This window comes from Nerophis ophidion, linkage group LG21 (assembly GCF_033978795.1).
Source record: "Nerophis ophidion isolate RoL-2023_Sa linkage group LG21, RoL_Noph_v1.0, whole genome shotgun sequence".
Lineage (NCBI taxonomy): Eukaryota > Metazoa > Chordata > Actinopteri > Syngnathiformes > Syngnathidae > Nerophis > Nerophis ophidion.
The window spans coordinates 9,493,675-9,511,671 of record NC_084631.1 but is presented as its reverse complement, the minus strand read 5'-3'; the positions used below and the strand labels follow the sequence as shown (position 1 = coordinate 9,511,671).

Below are 17,997 nucleotides of genomic sequence, written 5' to 3'. Positions count from 1 at the left end.
ATGTACCGAACCAAAATTTTTGTGTACCGTTACACCCTTAGTGTGTGTGTGTGTGTGTATATATATATATCTGTTTATTATTATTAATGTATTTTTTGTTGGTTTATTTAATTTATGTATTTGTAGATACTACTTTGTTGTTTTTTTTGGTGTTGCTTTTTTTTACGGGGGGGGGGGTGGGTGGTATGGTTGGGATATAAACAAAAAGTATTTTGACATTTAGGGCAGACAACAGATATATGATGTATGTGAATATGATGTAATGTATAGGAATGTCTGATGCTGGATGTCAATAAAAATAAAATGAAAAAAGAAAAGCAAAAGCATTTAGTGATCTCAAATATTATTCAAATTTACTAATAGTTCACTTCCCAAAAATTAAGGTGATTTCATGTTTCATTTTCAGATCGTATAGTCAATAACTAACTGTAAATAGTAGGTTTTACAGTTAATACACGTGATGGTATCAGCTGATCTCAGTTACGGGTGATAGGTGTTGGAATTGGCAGCTCAAAACCCTGATCAGAACACCATTAGCCTTTTGAAGTGCTCTTTAAACTACACATTAAAAAAATTACTTTTCCTAGCAGTACACTGTAATGCACGAGCACCTAAAACGGCATTTAGGTGGTTTATCCAGGATGGCTTCACGGTGGCAGAGGGGTTAGTGCGTCTGCCTCACAATACGAAGGTCCTGCAGTCCTGGGATCAAATCCAGGCTCGGGATCTTTCTGTGTGGAGTTTGCATGTTCTCCCCGTGAATGCGTGGGTTCCCTCCGGGTACTCCGGCTTCCTCCCACCTCCAAAGACATGCACCTGGGGATAGGTTGATTGGCAACACTGTGTGAATGTGAGTGTGACTGTTGTCTGTCTATTTGTGTTGGCCCTGCGATGAGGTGGCGACTTGTCCAGGGTGTACCCCGCCTTCCGCCCGATTGTAGCTGAGATAGGCGCCAGCGCCCCCCGTGACCCCGAAAGGGAATAAGCGGTAGAAAATGGATGGATGGATGGATGGATCCAGGATGGCGCGGGAAATAAAGCGGCTTTTTATGTAATTTAAAATTTAATTTAAACAAACATCCATTTCAAATTTCTACGTACAAGAAAAGTGCTTTTTGTGTATTTTTGGGGAATTCACCTGCAACACTAAAAAAAGATACAAAAAGAAATTGTATTTACAGTTTGATAAAAAAAAATAATCAATTGGTTAATCGATTCAAGGAATAGTTTAGCGTAGCTCTAGATCAGGGGTGTCCAAACTCTATGACTTGGGGCTAAAACTAATTTGGCTAGGGGCCAAAGGCCGACTGCATGTATAGTATTTCTTGTGTATATGTATATACACATACATACATACATACATATATACATACATACATACATACATACATACATACATACATACATACATACATACATACATACATATATATATATATATATATATATATATATATATATATATATATATATATATATATATATATATATATACATATATATATATATATATATACATATATATATATATATATATACATATATATATATATATATATACACATACATACATATATGTATATATGTACACGTTACGTATGTGTATATATGCATGTATGTATATGTTACGTGTGTGTATATTTAGATGTATATATATATATATGTGTGTGTATATATATATATATATTATATATATATAGGTGTATTTTTATATATATGTATGTATGTATACGTATATGTGTGTGCATGTATATATATATATATATATGTGTGTGTATATATATATATATAGGTGTATTTTTATATATATGTATGTATGTATACGTATATATGTGTGTGCATGTATATATGTGTGTATGTATGTAAAATTGGATATTAAGAGTTTGTAAAGTTTGACCTTCTTAAAGACTTATTCATATATATAAATAAATAATTTGATATTAACAGTATGTTAAAGTTTAAAATGTGCCAAACATGGATAAGTGTGGAGAGAGTGTTTTACATTTCTTTCCCATCATGGACGCTAATAATTGTAAATAGGTGTAATTTAGATTTATGGTGATTGGACATTTTTAATAATATCCATACTGCTCAGTAAGCAGGTTGATATGTGTGACCATGTGTGTTGACCTTTGTTAGTTGCAATTTTTTTGCAAGATGACTAGGGAAGGTATTTTGGATTGTGTCATATTTTTGCAAGATGACTAGGGAAGGTTGTTTGGATTGTGTCATATATTTTTCTATTTTGTTTACATTTATAGCCCCATTATTTACTTTTTAAATTTGATCTTAATTCTGTACCCTGCTGCTGGAATTTTAATTTTCCTGAGAGAACTCTCCTCAAGGAATCAATAAAGTCCTACCCATCTAAGTCAATGTTCTGCTATTGTTTTAAAATACATTTAAGGGTAATTGATTTGATTTACTTACATTGTTCACAAGATGGCAGCTAATCTGTAGCAATCAGAGACTACCCTGTAAAATTAACTTGAAAACGCAATGTGATGCTTTATTGAACTCATGGTGTGTTGGGGCCAAATCGAAGACGCTGGCTGGTCGTAGTTTAGACACCCCTGTGCTATGTATATATATTTTTTCAAATTACTGTCATGATTTATCAGTTTTCCATGATCACATCAACACATATTCCACACACTAACCATTTCCAGTATTTTTGAGGCCTCACTTTTTTTTTTTTTACTTGACACTTTTGATTGACAGGTGGCTCGTAAGCTGGTGATGGGGGAGCATGATCTGGAGCGCGCAGAAGCCCGAGCAGAGCAAGCTGAAAGGTTACCACGCACACACACATTCCCTTGTTGGTTTGTGCACAAGTCCACTTCCTGCGGCGCGCTAACCAATCTGTGAAAAGTTTGTAGGTTTATCAAGACAAAGTATTGACGGTCCCCTGACCTTTCACCTGCTGTCAAGCAGCTGACTTTTTGAACACTGACCCTCAGCTGCTTAAGCTCCGCCCCCGCTGCCCCGTGCGCCGCGTTCTGAACTCTTGTTTTGTGGTCTGCAGCAAATGTCGCCAGTTTGAGGAGGAGCTAAAAACCCTCTCTGCGAGCTCTAAGAGTCTGGAGTCTCAGACTGAGAAGGTAGGGTGTCAGCGGTCAGCATCGAGGCCTCTGATTGGTCCGCGTGCAAACCGGCTTGTTTTTTGTGCATTGCAGTTCTCCCAGCAGGAGGATCGCTACGAGGACGAGATCCAGAAACTTAGCAGCAAACTAAAGGAGGTGTGAAAGCAATCATGTTGTCTAGTCAGCCGCTGGCTTCCTGTTCATGCTGGATCTACTTCCTGTCCAGGCCGAGACCAGGGCTGAGTCTGCAGAGCGTACGGTGACCAGGCTGGAGAAATCCATCGACTGTCTGGAAGGTGCGGCCCCGCCCCCCCTCACCCCGATAAGACGTCACATGACTGCTGATGCTGACCGTGTTGTCTTTGCAGAGTCACTGGAAGCGGCCAAGAACGCCAACATGGAGCTGCACGCCACCCTCAACAAGACCATGGAGGAACTCAACTCGTGCTGAACACAAAAGGGAACTACTCGCCAACATTCCTCTCATTAACAAAGCTCGTTAGTGGGATTAGTCGCTCGCTTGATCAATTTTCCTGCTCGGGGAACCAGCCAATTGTATTCTTCTGCCAAGCTTAAGGGGCCAATTAGAGGTGCAAGACACGCCTCTCTGGATGAAAACATGTTTTTATGCTGTGATGACGCCGTCACAAGACGGCTTTTTCTAAAATAAAAGCACCACGTTCAATTGTCCTGGTATTTCTTTTGAACATCAACTTGTTGATCAGCAGCTTGTGCGGCCAGTGCCAAGATGGGCAACAGCTGCTCGTTTAACGAGGAGGCGTCGGTGTCATTATTGACGGTCCAATCAAAATGCACCCCACTGTCCAGGCCGCACTCTGACTCTGCATCGTCCACACCTAGCAAAAGAACGCGACACAAACACGTGAGCCAACAGGTGTGGACGCGCGACACTCACCTTGCTGTCATACCTGTGGTGAAGCTCCACCCCCTCTGCTTCCTGGTTTCCTCGCTACTTTTGACTCTGACGCACCGGGTCTGTTGAGGAAAGTGTGTCCAGAACCACTGCAGGTCCGACAGCCGCCGCGCATCACTCACCACCTGACCAATCACACAATACGTTGAAACGTGCCCGTGTCAGTAGCTGTCATGGCACTGATGTACCCAAACTGGTTGCCAGGTTCCTCTGGTTGCTAGGCGACAGAAGAATCCCGGATCTTGCTGTCGTCGAGCTTCACCCCAGCGAATCATATCAGCCCGATAGCGCTCCTTGTAAAGACCCGGACCCAACAGCTGGTCCAGGTCTAGATCGTGTTCCTGGATGAGCAGACCCTTGTTAAAACTAGTGACAATATACATATATGATCATACTTGCCAACCTTGAGACCTCCGATTTCGGGGGGTGAGGGGGGGTGTGGTTATGAAGGGAGTAGTATAATTCACCAACGTGAGTATTTCATATATATTTCGTATATATATAATTATATATATATGTATGAAATACTTGATTTTCAGTGAATTCTAGCTATATATATTTTATTGTATATATAAATAAAAGAAATTGTTGAATTTCTGACGGCACCTATTGAATACACAGTAATATAAACACAGTTGTTCTACTAACTGTACTGTGCTTGCTGGTTACTAAAAAAACAACAACACTTACCTTTCACTATTTGAGTAACCTTTGTTCTGCCATTTGCGTATTGGCGAGCGATCTCCGAATCCGGGAACATAACCTTCACAGATTTGTTGTAGACATCCGCAAATGAGAACGGGATGTTGCTTCCAGCTATCAGCATAGCCATCTTTGTCTCAGCATAATATACACCATCGGGTCTTCATTTTGCGAGGTGGGCCATAATACTGGGTTGTGAACGATGCTGCGCTGCGGACGCTTTGTGCTTCGCTGACTGTTCATGGCTGAGTATATCCGTTCACCGTGTTCAATGGAGAAGTCTTTTCTACAAAATTTACAGGCAACATACCCCTTCCCCTTCGAACTCTCCTGCATGAACTGAAATTCTTGTTTCCATTCGTTTTGGAACTTGCAAGCGTATTTCTTCATTTTGCTCGTCGACGGTGTAATATATTGGGTTGGAGTCAATAACCAGGCGACGTGATGAAGTCTCTTTACTGTGGCCTTCAGAACAGACTCCCTAATGCATATGTTCCTTGACTGCACTTAAATGTAGAATATGTGTAGAATATATTTACATTATTCATTTATTATACATAATATTTATTATTATCATTGTCTATTGTGAGCAAACTGTGGTGCTGAATATCCCCCAGGGATCAATAAAGTACATTCTATTCTATTCTATGTACAGTAGATAACAGTATTGTCCTGTTTAAGAGGGTCACAACATTGCTGAGTTGGTTCTCAGGGAACCTGAATTTCGGGAGATTTTCGGGAGAGGTGCTGAATTTCGGGAGTCTTCCGGAAAATCCGTGACGGTTGGCAAGTATGCATATAGGATTCCAAACTTTGTAACAAAAATTGAATACTGTTTCTACGGTATATAAAAAAAAACATTCTTATGCAATCTTACTTGCTTCTTTTCTTTTGATGAAGTGAGAGTGATCTTTTATTTTGAAAAGTTAATACTTCCGGAGCGTTCGTGCACTCGGACGTGGTCTCACCTGAGCATACTGTTGCTTGAGGGGCGCAGAAAGACGCACGACGCAGCACACGTCCTCCCCTAAACTGGAGAGCAGCATTAACACCACGTAAGACAACAAAAATGGTCAAAATATTGAGTTTTTACCGCTCCAGGATCATATCCGTAACGTAATCTTTTCCAGACTTCCGTTTCCCGCTGAAAACCAGTATCAGTTTGGGTCCAGTATTTGGACTTTCCATCGAGTCAGACCGATCACACATCAATCCCACGGATCAGGTAATCAATCGCCGGGGATCGGACCGAGCAGCGACGTGCCTCGGGATCTTGTTTTCCGGAAGAGGTGGAGAAAACTGGAACATTTCAAAATAAAAGTACGGTCACGTGACGTGTGGCGTTCAGAGGGAACGTTGGAAGATCGATCTTGTGTGACCTGGTCGCGAAACCGGAAGCTCCAATTGGACACGTGGCTGATTTGCTAACAGTCTGTCCCTTCTTTCTTTTCGAAACTCTCTTCTAAAGCGTACTACTTTTGGACAAAACAGGACACACTCTAATCTGGGCGAAAGTTCATCAGCCAACATGGCGGCAGTTGTTCTTCGAAGGCAAACTTTCAAGACACCGTTTCTTGTGGTAAGTGGGAGTTTCGTCTTCATAAAACCCAATTGTGCTTTCACGTGTTTCCTTTTATATTCGGCAACAGTAAACGCAGCGGAACAGAAGACATTTTTTATTTGAAAATAATGGTAGTTTCCCTCCATAACCGGCAGATGGCACTGCAGCACCACCAATGCGTAAACACCTGCAGTCAGTAGCCCAGGGTTGGAATTATCCATCCATCCATCCATCCATTTTCTACCGCTTATTCCCTTTCGGGGTCACGGGGGGCGCTGGCGCCTATCTCAGCTACGATCGGGCGGAAGGTGGGGTACAACCTGGACAAGTCGCCCCCTCATCGCAGGGCCAACACAGATAGACAGACAACATTCACACACTAGGGCCAATTTAGTGTTGCCAATCAACCTATCCCCAGGTGCATGTCTTTGGAAGTGGGAGGAAGCCGGAGTACCCGGAGGGAACCCACGCATTCACGGGGAGAACATGCAAACTCCACACAGAAAGGTCCCGAACCTGGATTTGAACCCAGGACTGCAGGACCTTTCTTATTGTGAGGCAGACGCACTAACTATATCAGGATAAATTATTTGGTGTGTAAAAGATGATATACCGTATTTCCTTGAATTGCCGCCGGGGCGTTAATTTAAAACATCTTCTCACCCCTGCGCTTACCAAAGGCATGTGGTAAAAGTAAGCATGCGCTAATTATTTTATAACCTCTTCTCACTGCGGCACCTACCAAAGGTATGCAGTAAAAATTTGAGTGTGATGTAAGCTTGGACCTGAAATCCTACTGAATAGCTCTTAATCTTCTTCCCTTTCTGCGATTTCAAATTACCGGTATTGAAATCAGCCTCCTCCATTTTGAAAATGATGACAGGAGAAGTGTCACTCGTGACGTCACGAGTTTGACCAGGCGGTAATAATAAGCATGCGCTCATTATTTTGAGAAGCGAGTTTGACCCGGCAGTAATTTAAGGCAGGCGCATACTATATGCCCTGCGGCAATTGAAGGAAATACGGTAATTGTAAATGTTCATCTCTTAGCTGCTGGCGTATGCAGTGACACATGGCGTCATTTCCAGTTGTTGTATTACAGTGGCGGCCCGTGCGTTCCCTACCTAGGCCTTTAGTGATGTCCGACTTCATTGATTACCTCTCAAAATACCATCATTTACGTCACCAAGTGACCATTGCTGGAGAAATACTACACAGGAACACATTTACGCTCGACTGTCATACTTGCCAACAATGTTCCCTCTAATTTTTCATGTGTGTGAGCAAACGCAAAAACTCTTTGAGCATTCAGTGGAGCACATGTAAGCAACATCAGACGTGCACACCTGCAGCACACCTGTCCCAAACCTGACTAAATAACAAGTTATTTCTTATTATTATTATTATCAAATGACAGCAGTCACTTCCATGTGATCATTTTCTAACATAAGTGTTTTGGCCCACTTACAATGACAAGAACAACAAATATTGTATGTCTGGCTGGGGTCCTGCTTTGGAAATAATTTGTACCCCTTTCAGATATTGTATTTAGTTCCCATTAAAACATTCACATGTTGCACAATGAGATGGAAGCACTGGATCACATGTTCATTCCTGTAATTTTTCGTTTGTAATATATGTATCTTTTTATTAGTATTTATTTAATATAAAAACAGTATTTCATCCATCCATCCATCCATTTTCTACCGCTTATTCCCTTTTTGGGGTCGCGGGGGGCGCTGGCGCCTGTCTCAGCTACAATCAGTATTTCATGATTAATATTTATTAATTAAGATTCTTAATAAATGACAGTAGAATAAGCACACATTTAATTGGTAAATCATAGTGTAACGACCTGGAACGACACAATGTGCGGTGTTGGAAATGTCCGACTTTTTGTGTGGCTGTAAACCATACTTGCCAACCCTCCCGGATTTTCCGGGAGACTCCCGAAATTCAGCTCCTCTTCCGAAAACCTCCCGAAATTCAGCAGAGCTGAGTGGGGAAGGCTTGTTTTCACATCCGCTTTCCCACTATATAAACAGCTTGCCTGCCCAATCACGTTACAACATCTACAGATTTTAACAAAAAAACTGCACACACAAGGAGACAAAGCAGAAGAAGGAGGAAGTTAAAGCCATGGCGACGCTGTCTGTAATAGAGTTGTCTGTTGCCATCTCCTGGTGAATGTTGGCTATAGCGTTATGGGGTTGCTTTTCGATTGGCCAACGATTTATGTGGTGTTGCGCCCCTTACGGCAAGTGACTCTCGCCAGTACGCAAATGGTAGAAAAAAGGTTACTCAAATAGTGAAAGCTAAGTGTTGTTGTTGTTGTTTTTTTAATAACCAGCAAGCACAGTACAGTTAGTAGAACAACTGTGTTTTTATTACTGTGTGTTTGATAGGTGCCGTCTGAAATTATACTATTTATTTTATTTATATTTATAATAAAATAAATATATATAGCTAGAATTCACTGAAAGTCAAGTATTTCATACATATATATATATATACACATACATACATACATACATATGGCGGAGTGGGAGAGTGGACGTGCGCAACCCGAGGGTCCCTGGTTCAATCCCCACCTAGTACCAACCTCATCACGTCCGTTGTGTCCTGAGCAAGACACTTCACCCTTGCTCCTGATGGGTGCTGGTCAGCGCCTTGCATGGCAGCTCCCTCCATCAGTGTGTGAATGTGTGTGTGAATGGGTAAATGTGGAAGTAGTGTCAAAGCGCTTTGAGTACCTTGAAGGTAGAAAAGCGCTATACAAGTACAACCCATTTATCATTTATATATATATATATATATATATATATATATGAAATACTCGAGTTAGTGAATTGTAGATGTAAATATACTCCTCCCCTCTTAACCACGCCCCCCACCTCCCGAAATCGGAGGTCTCAAGGTTTTGCAAGTATGCTGTAAACGCATCACTGGCTCAGTGCCATATGTGCATGTGTTGGCACAAGTGAGAAAGAGCGAGCTGCTGCTGTTGATATGACGGATGGCAAAGTTGGTTTTGGTCGGTTTTGTACGGCAGAAAATGACCAGCTTTGATAGATGGAAATTGTGGGGCAAAAAAGTATTTAGTCAGCCACCGATTGTGCAAGTTCTCCCACTTAAAATGATGACAGAGGTCTGTAATTTTCATCATAGGTACACTTCAACTGTGAGAGACAGAATGTGGAAAAAAAAATCAGGAATTCACATTGTAGGAATTTTAAAGAATTTACTTGTAAATAATGGTGGAAAATAAGTATTTGGTCAACCAATCAAAGCTCTCACTGATGGAAGGAGATTTTGGCTCCAAATCTCACGATACATGGCCCCATTCATTCTTTCCTTAGCACGGATCAATCGTCCTGTCCCCTTAGCAGAAAAACAGCCCCGAAGCATGATGTTTCCACCCCCATGCTTCACAGTAGTTATGGTGTTCTTGGGATGCAACTCAGTATTCTTCTTCCTCCAAACACGACGAGTTGAGTTTATACCAAAATGGATACATGGATGATACAGCAGAGGATTGGGAGAGTGTCACGTGGTCAGATGAACCCAAAATAGAATTTTTTGGTATGACAAGTGAGTATTCAATCACAGTCTCCATAACAACAGGCTACTTTGATAGGCTACTGTCAACAACTTGTGATCTGATTGGCTATCGCAACTGTCTATCAACTGTATGTTCCCGTTCACTTACACTGCACGGACGCCCGCATTATTGATTCTGAAGGCCTCGGGCAGATTTGGTCCAATATGGCGACCTAAGCTATCTCAATTCTAATTGGATACATCCATCCATCCATTTTTACCGCTTATTCCCTTTGGGGTCGCGGGGGGCACTAGTGCCAATCTCAGTTACATTCGGGCGGAAGGCGGGGTAATAAGTGCCAAAATGTTAACTTTTTTGAAGTGCATTATTTTTTTAACGTGCCTCCAAACAGCAGCTTGGAATTTGGGACATGCTCTCCCTGAGAGAGCATGAGGAGGTTGAGGTGGGCCGGGTTGAGGTGGGGTGGGAGATAGCGGGGAGGGTTATATTGTAGCGTCCCGGAAGAGTTAGTGCTGCAAGGGGTCCAGGTATTTGTTATGTTGTGTTTATGTTGTGTTACGGTGCGGATTTTCTCCCGAAATGTTTGTCATTCTTGTTTGGTGTGTGTTTACTGTTTGGCGCATATTTGTAACAGTGTTAAAGTTGTTTATACGGCCACCCTCAGTGTGACCTGTATGGCTGTTGACCAAGTATGCATTGCATTCACTTGTGTTATTGGGCCGGCACGCAAAGGCGTTTTAAAATGTCATACATTGTACTTTTTGAAACCGTTACCAATAATTTACGATATTACATTTTAAAGCATTTTTCGGCCGATAATATCATAAGCCCGATATTAACGGACATCTCTAGTAAATACAATTAAATATGGTTTAATGGATACAATGAAACAAATAAGCATATGAAGTCAATCTGTTTTTCCATTCTATCGCTACTTTAAGGATTTTCATTTTTGCTAAATCCTTTTAATAGCCCATAGAAACCCAGCTGTAGTGTAGTACAGTAAATGTTAGAAATGAATTGTTACCTGGAATTGTGGCGCCCTGATGCTGGTAGTATTTGCTGGTTTTATCGCTTTGCTGCTCCACTTTTGTATGTTGTCTATAAGTGATTACACTCACGATAACTTCAAGCTCACTATCCATCTCACCACTGCCTCTCTGTTTGGTGGGCGACTGATGACGACTTTACCCAGAATACACCTGGAGTTTAAGTGTTTATTTATTATAAATATTGACAATATGGTCGTCGGAGATACACTTGTAAATGATTTGCGCCGTCCTAAAGTAAAATGTGTGAGTGAAAATAAAGCCAGTTATAACAGCACAACATTTAATTCAATATTTTACACTCTACACCAGAGTTTCTTAAACATAGGGCCGCCAAAATATATCTGTTTCTCAGCCGTGGTCCGTATGGGCCGCAGCGGTACTCGGTTGTAATACACTTTTCCACCACTTGTGGCAGTAATGTCAATATCAAACAAACAGAAGAAGTCGGTTTCTTACGCGCAAAAATTAGGACCAAAGTGGTGGAGTTATATTTTTATTTTCACTTGAATTTTATTGGCAGTTTTCATTCAAGAAACAAATATTATTTATTATTTGTTTGGTTCAAATGTATTTATTTTGGCACTGTGTAATTGTATGTAAATTGTTTTTCATCAGTTTTTAGGAGTCTCTTTTGCAGTATATTTGATTAGTATTTATTTTTGTAATCAGCCTGACCTAACTTGATTAAATAACTGATGGTTTTGTGTCATTTGACTAGGTTTATCCTGTCAAACTGTAAGTAGGTTGGATATCATTATTGAGTAGGATTAAAATCAAGAATAAAATGATTAATTCAGTGTCAGTATTTGAGTGGGCTCTGGGTCAAAAAGGTTAACACCATTCTGAGCCCTTACGGAAGCCGAGGGGAGGGGCCCGCTGCCTCCCCTGTAGCTCTGCCCCTGAATAGTTGGTAATTACTCAATACCTAACAATATTTTGGGCGATACTACACATTTGGGTAGGTACGAGGGTAATATCGGTGATACAATACTGATACTTCAAATTTAAATGATCGTTCAATTATTACATTTTTGCTAACTATTATAATCAGACAAAAACACAGCTGTTGTAACAATATAAATTAGTCTCGAGGGAAACAAACAAACGTGGAGACGGTGATGGGGAATGTGGACATGTTTACGACTAGGGTTGCTAAATATAGACAATAAAAATGATATCAACTCCAAATTAGCCTCCCTTTGAGACACTAGTGATTTAGGGCTATATAAGTAAACATTGATTGATTGATAAATTAATATTTAAATTCCATGCATTTGCCCATCTTCTTCCGCTTATCCGAAGTCGGGTTGCGGGGGCAGTAGCCTAAGCAGAGAAGCCAATACATCCCTCTTGGCAATCCCTGGGCGTTCCCGGGCCTCCTGGGAGACATAGTCTCTTCACCTATATTTAAATAAATACTTAATCCTCTTACATTTCATGCAATAATTCAGTGATTGTCAAACTTTTTTCACCAAGTAGCAACTCAAAATACTTGACCATGCGATATTTCCATTTCTCTTTAACAAATTAGCAAACATTTCTACATTTTTGTCTTTTTTCGGTCAAGATGGAGTGCTGAGTGTACATTAATGAGAAACATTTTTTAAAACTTTTTTTTATTTCAGCTAATGGCTGCATGGAAACAAGACAGTGACACATTTTACGGTGTCTGAATACCTTCAGTACGTACTGTAACTGCCATGTGGCCCTCAATGAAAAACAAGTTTCACACCCCTGTCCTATGCTATGTGGATTAGCATGTTTTGCTATTTCTAATCCTCCAGTGATAATGATACTTGTGAGAAACGTAGGATTAGTGATGGCCCCTAGCAAGGAGGCTAATTTGGAGTTGATATCATTTTTATTGTCTATATTTAGCAACCCTAGTCGTAAACATGTCCACATTCCCCATCACCGTCTCCACGTTTGTTTGTTTCCCTCGAGACTAAATACAAGTTGTTTGTCCTTGCAGTCACGCTTCCACACTTCGCCGGCTGTTCTTCAGAAGCCTCCACTTCCCCAGTCCCGCTTCTTCCCGCCACAGGAGACGCCCATGCTTCCGCCCGGCAGCTTCAAAGGCCGCGTGGCGTTCGTCACGGGCGGCGGGACGGGATTGGGCCGCGCCATGACGACCACTCTGTCGCACCTGGGAGCGCAGTGTGTGATCGCGAGCAGGTGAGCGCCACGTTCAGCACGTCCGGGTCCAGGTCTCACCCCCCTTGAATACTGAACCGTCTGCTGTACAGGAAGTTGGACGTGCTGCAGGAAACGGCTGAAGCAATTAGTAACCAGACAGGAAACAAGGTATTTGAGTACACTTTAATAAGTGCGCTGTGCAGTGGTGATATAGTTATAATGCAGACAGGGGATTTCAGTGGGTCCCCACCTGGAATGTACACAGAATACCCCCTTTTTTTTGGTACCTAATTGGCTCTATCCAGAAAAGGGGTGACTTGTAAATGAAATTAAAATATGCCTGGGTCATTTTGTAATTTCTTTATTGATGTATTTATTTATTTTTACCTTGAGGGCTCCCCTCAAGTTTGGTCCCGGGTCTCAGTTATAAAAATGTTAAAAATAATTCAGCTTTTTTTTAATTCAACACTTAAATTCAGGTCAGGTTCTACAACAATGTTCTGCAGAACAGTGATATTATATCAAATAAGTAGATTTTTTTTATTCGTTTGTCTTTATTTTTCGCAGCGTTTTTTCAATCTCTGTTGCTTTTACTTAATTATAAAAGATGTTGATCAAGGAGGTGGTCTGGGAAGTGTTCATATACTTTAAAAATTCAGGGTTTTATTGTTCATAGTTAATATTATAAATCCCACATTCTGTATTTTCATGTACATTCTGAGTGTCTTTTTCGGTAAAAAACTAAACAGAGCATCTCAAAAACGTAATTAACATTAGTTATTTTACTAAATTATGTCAGAATGTACACAAACATACAGAATGTGGGATTTACAATATTATCTATGAACAATAAAACACTGAATATTGAGAATATATAGACATTGCTCCTGTCCTGCAGACCACCTTTCTGATAGACATATTTTACAATAAGACAAGAACAACAAGGATGCAACAAAGACGTCGAAACATAAACGCAAAGGGTAAAAAACATCTACATATTCGATATAATTCTGCAGAACTTTGTTGTAGAAATCTGCCTCTGTCTATAGTTCCAAAACATCCAGCAGGGCTGCATTGAAATGTTTATTATGTTATATTGTGCCCTGGGAGCCCACTTAACTGCTAATTTTTTAATGCTGTTTTCCAAGACTCTTGTCACAATTTTTATACACAAATTTTTTTTTTCCACTGAATTTTTATACACTGATTTTTGTTACACTGAATTTGTATGCACTACATGCACCTGGGGATAGGTTGATTGGCAACACTAAATTGGCCCTAGTGTGTGAATGTGAGTGTGAATGTTGTCTGTCTATCTGTGTTGGCCCTGCGATGAGGTGGCGACTTGTCCAGGGTGTACCCCGCCTTCCGCCCGATTGTAGCTGAGATAGGCGCCAGCGCCCCCCGCGACCCCGAAAGGGAATAAGCGGTAGAAAATGGATGGATGGATGGATTTTAAAATACTGATTTTCTTTCCAATTAAATTTTCAGCAGGATTCAATGTAAAAAAAAAAAAAATAATAATAATTTAAACAAATGTTAACGCAAAAAATGTTGTTGCCTGTAATACACTGTCAAAAAAAGCTTTCGTAATAAAAACACAAATTAACCTCCATACACCACAAAAGTTTGTAACAACGTTTCCTCCTCAACGTCATGCATTTTCATCAACTGGCCACTTGGCGATCTGGTGATCCACAAGTTGATATTAATCCACTTATAAAAGTGAAAAATTGAAGAAATGTGATAATCTATAAAGTTGCTTTGAATCAATACAGCTTCCCTAAAGTTGACTTGTTTAGGACTTAAAACACAGGTGTTGACCAAAGCTATCTTTGCCCTGTGAGCTGCTGTGAGATGTTACATGATGTTGCTGGTGTACAACCAAAAAAAAATGGTAATAAAAATGAATTTTTTCACATCTTTACATACACCAATTATATATAGTACCGATAAGCGTACGGATGGATACCTGTATTGAAATGGTCTGTTTGCAACCTTTACACAGATGCCTAAACGGTGCTAACTCTCCGTGTTGTAAGCATTATTGTCATTATCCTGGCCTTTTTCGTCTTTCAACACATAATGGCATAACTATGCCATTTGTTTATTGGATTTTTGGCATATACACTGCAAAAAAACAATCAAACACATGTCAAATGTTCTTTTTTTCTCCCTCAAATAAGTAAAATGTATGTATAAAATAAAATTAAAAATAAACTAGGAAAAAAAAATCAGTATAATTAATAATTATGTAAAATATAGACATTTAAAAAATATAGTGTATGCTGTGTTAAACTACTAATAGTGATTTCAGCTAGCCTTTGGTGTAATTGTTTTATTAAATAAATATATTTCTTTTGTGTGTCTTTCTAAAAATGTAGCAGTAAATGAATTAATAATTCTGCTGTGATATGATTAAAACTCACAGATGGATACATTTATGTTGAATATGTGTCCTAAAATTAAACAAAACTCCCAATCTAAAAACCGACTGTTACAGCGGCATGACATACAACGTTCAAATAAAATAGCATTTTGTAACAACATTAATAACACCTAAATAAACTAATACATTCAAATGAATAAAATGTTATCAAAAAAATGATGTTAGGGGGAGTTGCACTTCATCATTCTCAATCTTTTTGTCAGTCAAGAACACATGTTTTTCTTTTTTTATGCATTCTAAGTTGTAAAATATGGCAAGTATGAGGTGGCTAACAATGAAGCCAATTTAAGTACACGATTGTGCCCATAAAGCCTTCTAAAAACATACAAAAAGCGCCAACAATACTTAATTTACACTTTGTGGCCTGAATATTAACCAAGTATTAGCGACATGGTTGTTGGTTTGACTGTCTTGTTGGTGTTTTAGGTCCATGCCCTCCAGCTCGATGTCAGAGATCCTCAGGCTGTAAGTCGTTGTGTCGACCAGATGGAGAGTCTTACAGGCTTACCTGATGTAAGCACACACACACACACACTAACACACACATACACACAGTGTTATTAAATAATAATTGCTTAAAAAAAAATATATATATATATATATTTATCGCAACATTTAGAAATGAGCTGATAATAACTGCTGTTACATCTTGTTTTATTATCACAATTTAAAAAATAATTTGCTAGTATGACACTAAGTTGAAATTACAGTTGCAAGTCCAAGACATTATATGGCAGTAGTGTATAGTTTGTGGTACGTGGGCTAGTCAGTTCATGGTTTGCTGTCTGTTGCACCCTAAAAAGTCTTGATACTGTAAGTATTGTACTTATTACACACCAGCTGTACCAGCTGATTGTAACGTGCAGCCGGGTTGTCACTTTCATTAACACATTTGGAGGTGTTGAAATCGCCATGTAAACTCGCTAATGCTAATCGGTAGCATGTCAATAGCAAAGCCAATGTATATTAACATCACTTATTTTTTATTTGTATTATTCATTGTGTTGTTTTCTACCTTAATGATCAATATTACTACAATTATTCTCTCAATGTTACATTTTTGTTAACTTATTAATGTATTTTTATTATTTATCTTGTGGTTTTCTATCTTAATTACCAATATTACTACTATTATTATCTCAATGTTATATTTGTATTTACTTAAGTGTTATTCATATATATATTTTTTTTCTATCTTACCAATATTAAACTACAATTATTCCCTCAGTTACATTTTTTCTAACTTATTAATTTATTATTTGTATTGTTTGTTTATCTTAATTATCAATATTACTACAATATTCCCTTAATGTTAAATTTTTATTATGTTATTAATTTATTATTTGTATTATTTATTGTGTTTTCTATCTTGATTATCAATATTACTACAATTATTCCCTCAATGTTACATTTTTATCCACCCACCCATCCATTTCCTAACGCTTATTCCCCTTGGGGTCGCGGGGGGCACTGGTGCCCATCTCAGCTACAATTGGGCGGAAGGCGGAGTACACCCTGGATAAGTCGCCACCTCATCGCAGGGCCAACGCAGATAGACAGACAACATTCACGTATTTATTATTTGTATTATTTATTGTGTTGTGTGTAGAGATGCGCGGTTTGCGGTCTCATCCGTGGATAAATCGCGGGTCGGGCAGTTGACATGACGAAAAAATAGATTTTAATTAGATTCGGGCGGGTGGCGGTTGAACCATCCGATAATATTTGATATGCATGGTTCTGTGATCGATATCTTTTGCCATTCAAAGTGCCATCTAAGACCCGTGTCATAAAGCAAAGAAGACAATAAGAGACTCTATTATTCTCCTGAATGACTGCCGGTAGTCATTCAGATAATAAGTATTAGGGCGTGCTATGAAGCCATTGGCTTTGTCGCCTTCTACAACATGTACGATCTGCTTGTCAGTCCAGCATCATGTTGTGTGTGGCTTCCGCGGCAACACGACACGACTGCAAGGCATACTGGGTGACACAGAGTACACAAATGGTTGTGATATAAACAATTTTAACACTCTTAGTAATATGCGCCACGCTGTGAAGCCACACCAATTAAGAACGACAAACACATTTCGGGAGAACATCCTCACAGTAACACAACATAAACGCAACACAACAAATACCCATAATCCTTTGTATTCATGACACTTCCTGACTATTTTATACACCCCGCTAGCAGCAACCCCCCCCCTCCCGTGCGTCGGTAAGGTGGGCGGGGTTGGGGGGCGCGGGGGTGTAAAATATATTCAGGAAGTGGCATGAATACAAAGGATTATGGGTATTTGTTGTGTTGCATTTATGTTGTGTTACTTTGAGGATGTTCTCCCGAAATGTGTTTGTCAATCTTGTTGGGTGTGGCTTCACAGTAGTAAGTGTTAAAGTTGTTTATATCACAACCATCAGTGTACTCTGTATCACCCAGTATGCCTTTCAATCTTGAACGTGAAATTGCGGAAACTGCACACATGTTGTCGGACCAACAACCGGTTCGTACATGTTG

The 17,997-nt window shown here is 39.7% G+C and overlaps 3 protein-coding genes across 4 annotated transcripts in view; 2 read left to right on the top strand and 1 right to left on the bottom strand.

The window, feature by feature from the left end:
• Nucleotides 1-3,768, top strand: part of LOC133539716 (tropomyosin alpha-4 chain-like) — a 15,511-nt gene extending 11,743 nt beyond the window's left edge. The window contains exons 5-9 of the mRNA XM_061881833.1: nt 2,722-2,792; nt 3,026-3,101; nt 3,177-3,239; nt 3,310-3,379; nt 3,452-3,768. Of these exons, the coding sequence (XP_061737817.1) occupies nt 2,722-2,792; nt 3,026-3,101; nt 3,177-3,239; nt 3,310-3,379; nt 3,452-3,534 (363 nt within the window). The 3' untranslated portion in view covers nt 3,535-3,768. The remainder of the gene's footprint in view (nt 1-2,721; nt 2,793-3,025; nt 3,102-3,176; nt 3,240-3,309; nt 3,380-3,451) is intronic.
• Nucleotides 3,690-6,020, bottom strand: pmvk (phosphomevalonate kinase). The gene is made up of 5 exons (XM_061881834.1): nt 5,813-6,020; nt 5,688-5,751; nt 4,206-4,358; nt 4,013-4,142; nt 3,690-3,940 (listed from the first exon to the last, which is right to left on the bottom strand). The coding sequence occupies exons 1-5, from the start codon at nt 5,926-5,928 to the stop codon at nt 3,765-3,767; spliced, it is 639 nt and encodes a 212-aa protein (XP_061737818.1). The 5' UTR covers nt 5,929-6,020; the 3' UTR covers nt 3,690-3,764.
• The window catches only part of decr1 (2,4-dienoyl CoA reductase 1, mitochondrial), a 16,932-nt gene continuing 4,596 nt past the window's right edge, over nt 5,662-17,997 (top strand). The window contains exons 1-5 of one of the 2 annotated variants that reach the window (XM_061881829.1): nt 5,662-5,774; nt 5,850-6,298; nt 12,867-13,069; nt 13,141-13,198; nt 15,906-15,992. In XM_061881829.1, coding sequence (XP_061737813.1) covers nt 6,248-6,298; nt 12,867-13,069; nt 13,141-13,198; nt 15,906-15,992 — 399 coding nt within the window. In that variant the 5' untranslated portion in view covers nt 5,662-5,774; nt 5,850-6,247. Of the gene's footprint in view, nt 5,775-5,822; nt 6,299-12,866; nt 13,070-13,140; nt 13,199-15,905; nt 15,993-17,997 lie in introns of those variants that run through there. The other variant, XM_061881830.1, reaches the window with a different exon arrangement.

Coding starts and splice junctions, on each gene's coding strand:
- pmvk (XM_061881834.1), bottom strand. CDS start 5,928: ATGTGTGATCGGTCTGACTCGATGGAAAGTCCAAATACTGGACCCAAA. Junction 5,752..5,812: donor ACGGATATGATCCTGGAGCG/GTAAAAACTCAA, acceptor GCTGCTCTCCAG/TTTAGGGGAGGACGTGTGCT. Junction 4,359..5,687: donor TCAAGCAACAGTATGCTCAG/GTGAGACCACGT, acceptor CTGCTCATCCAG/GAACACGATCTAGACCTGGA.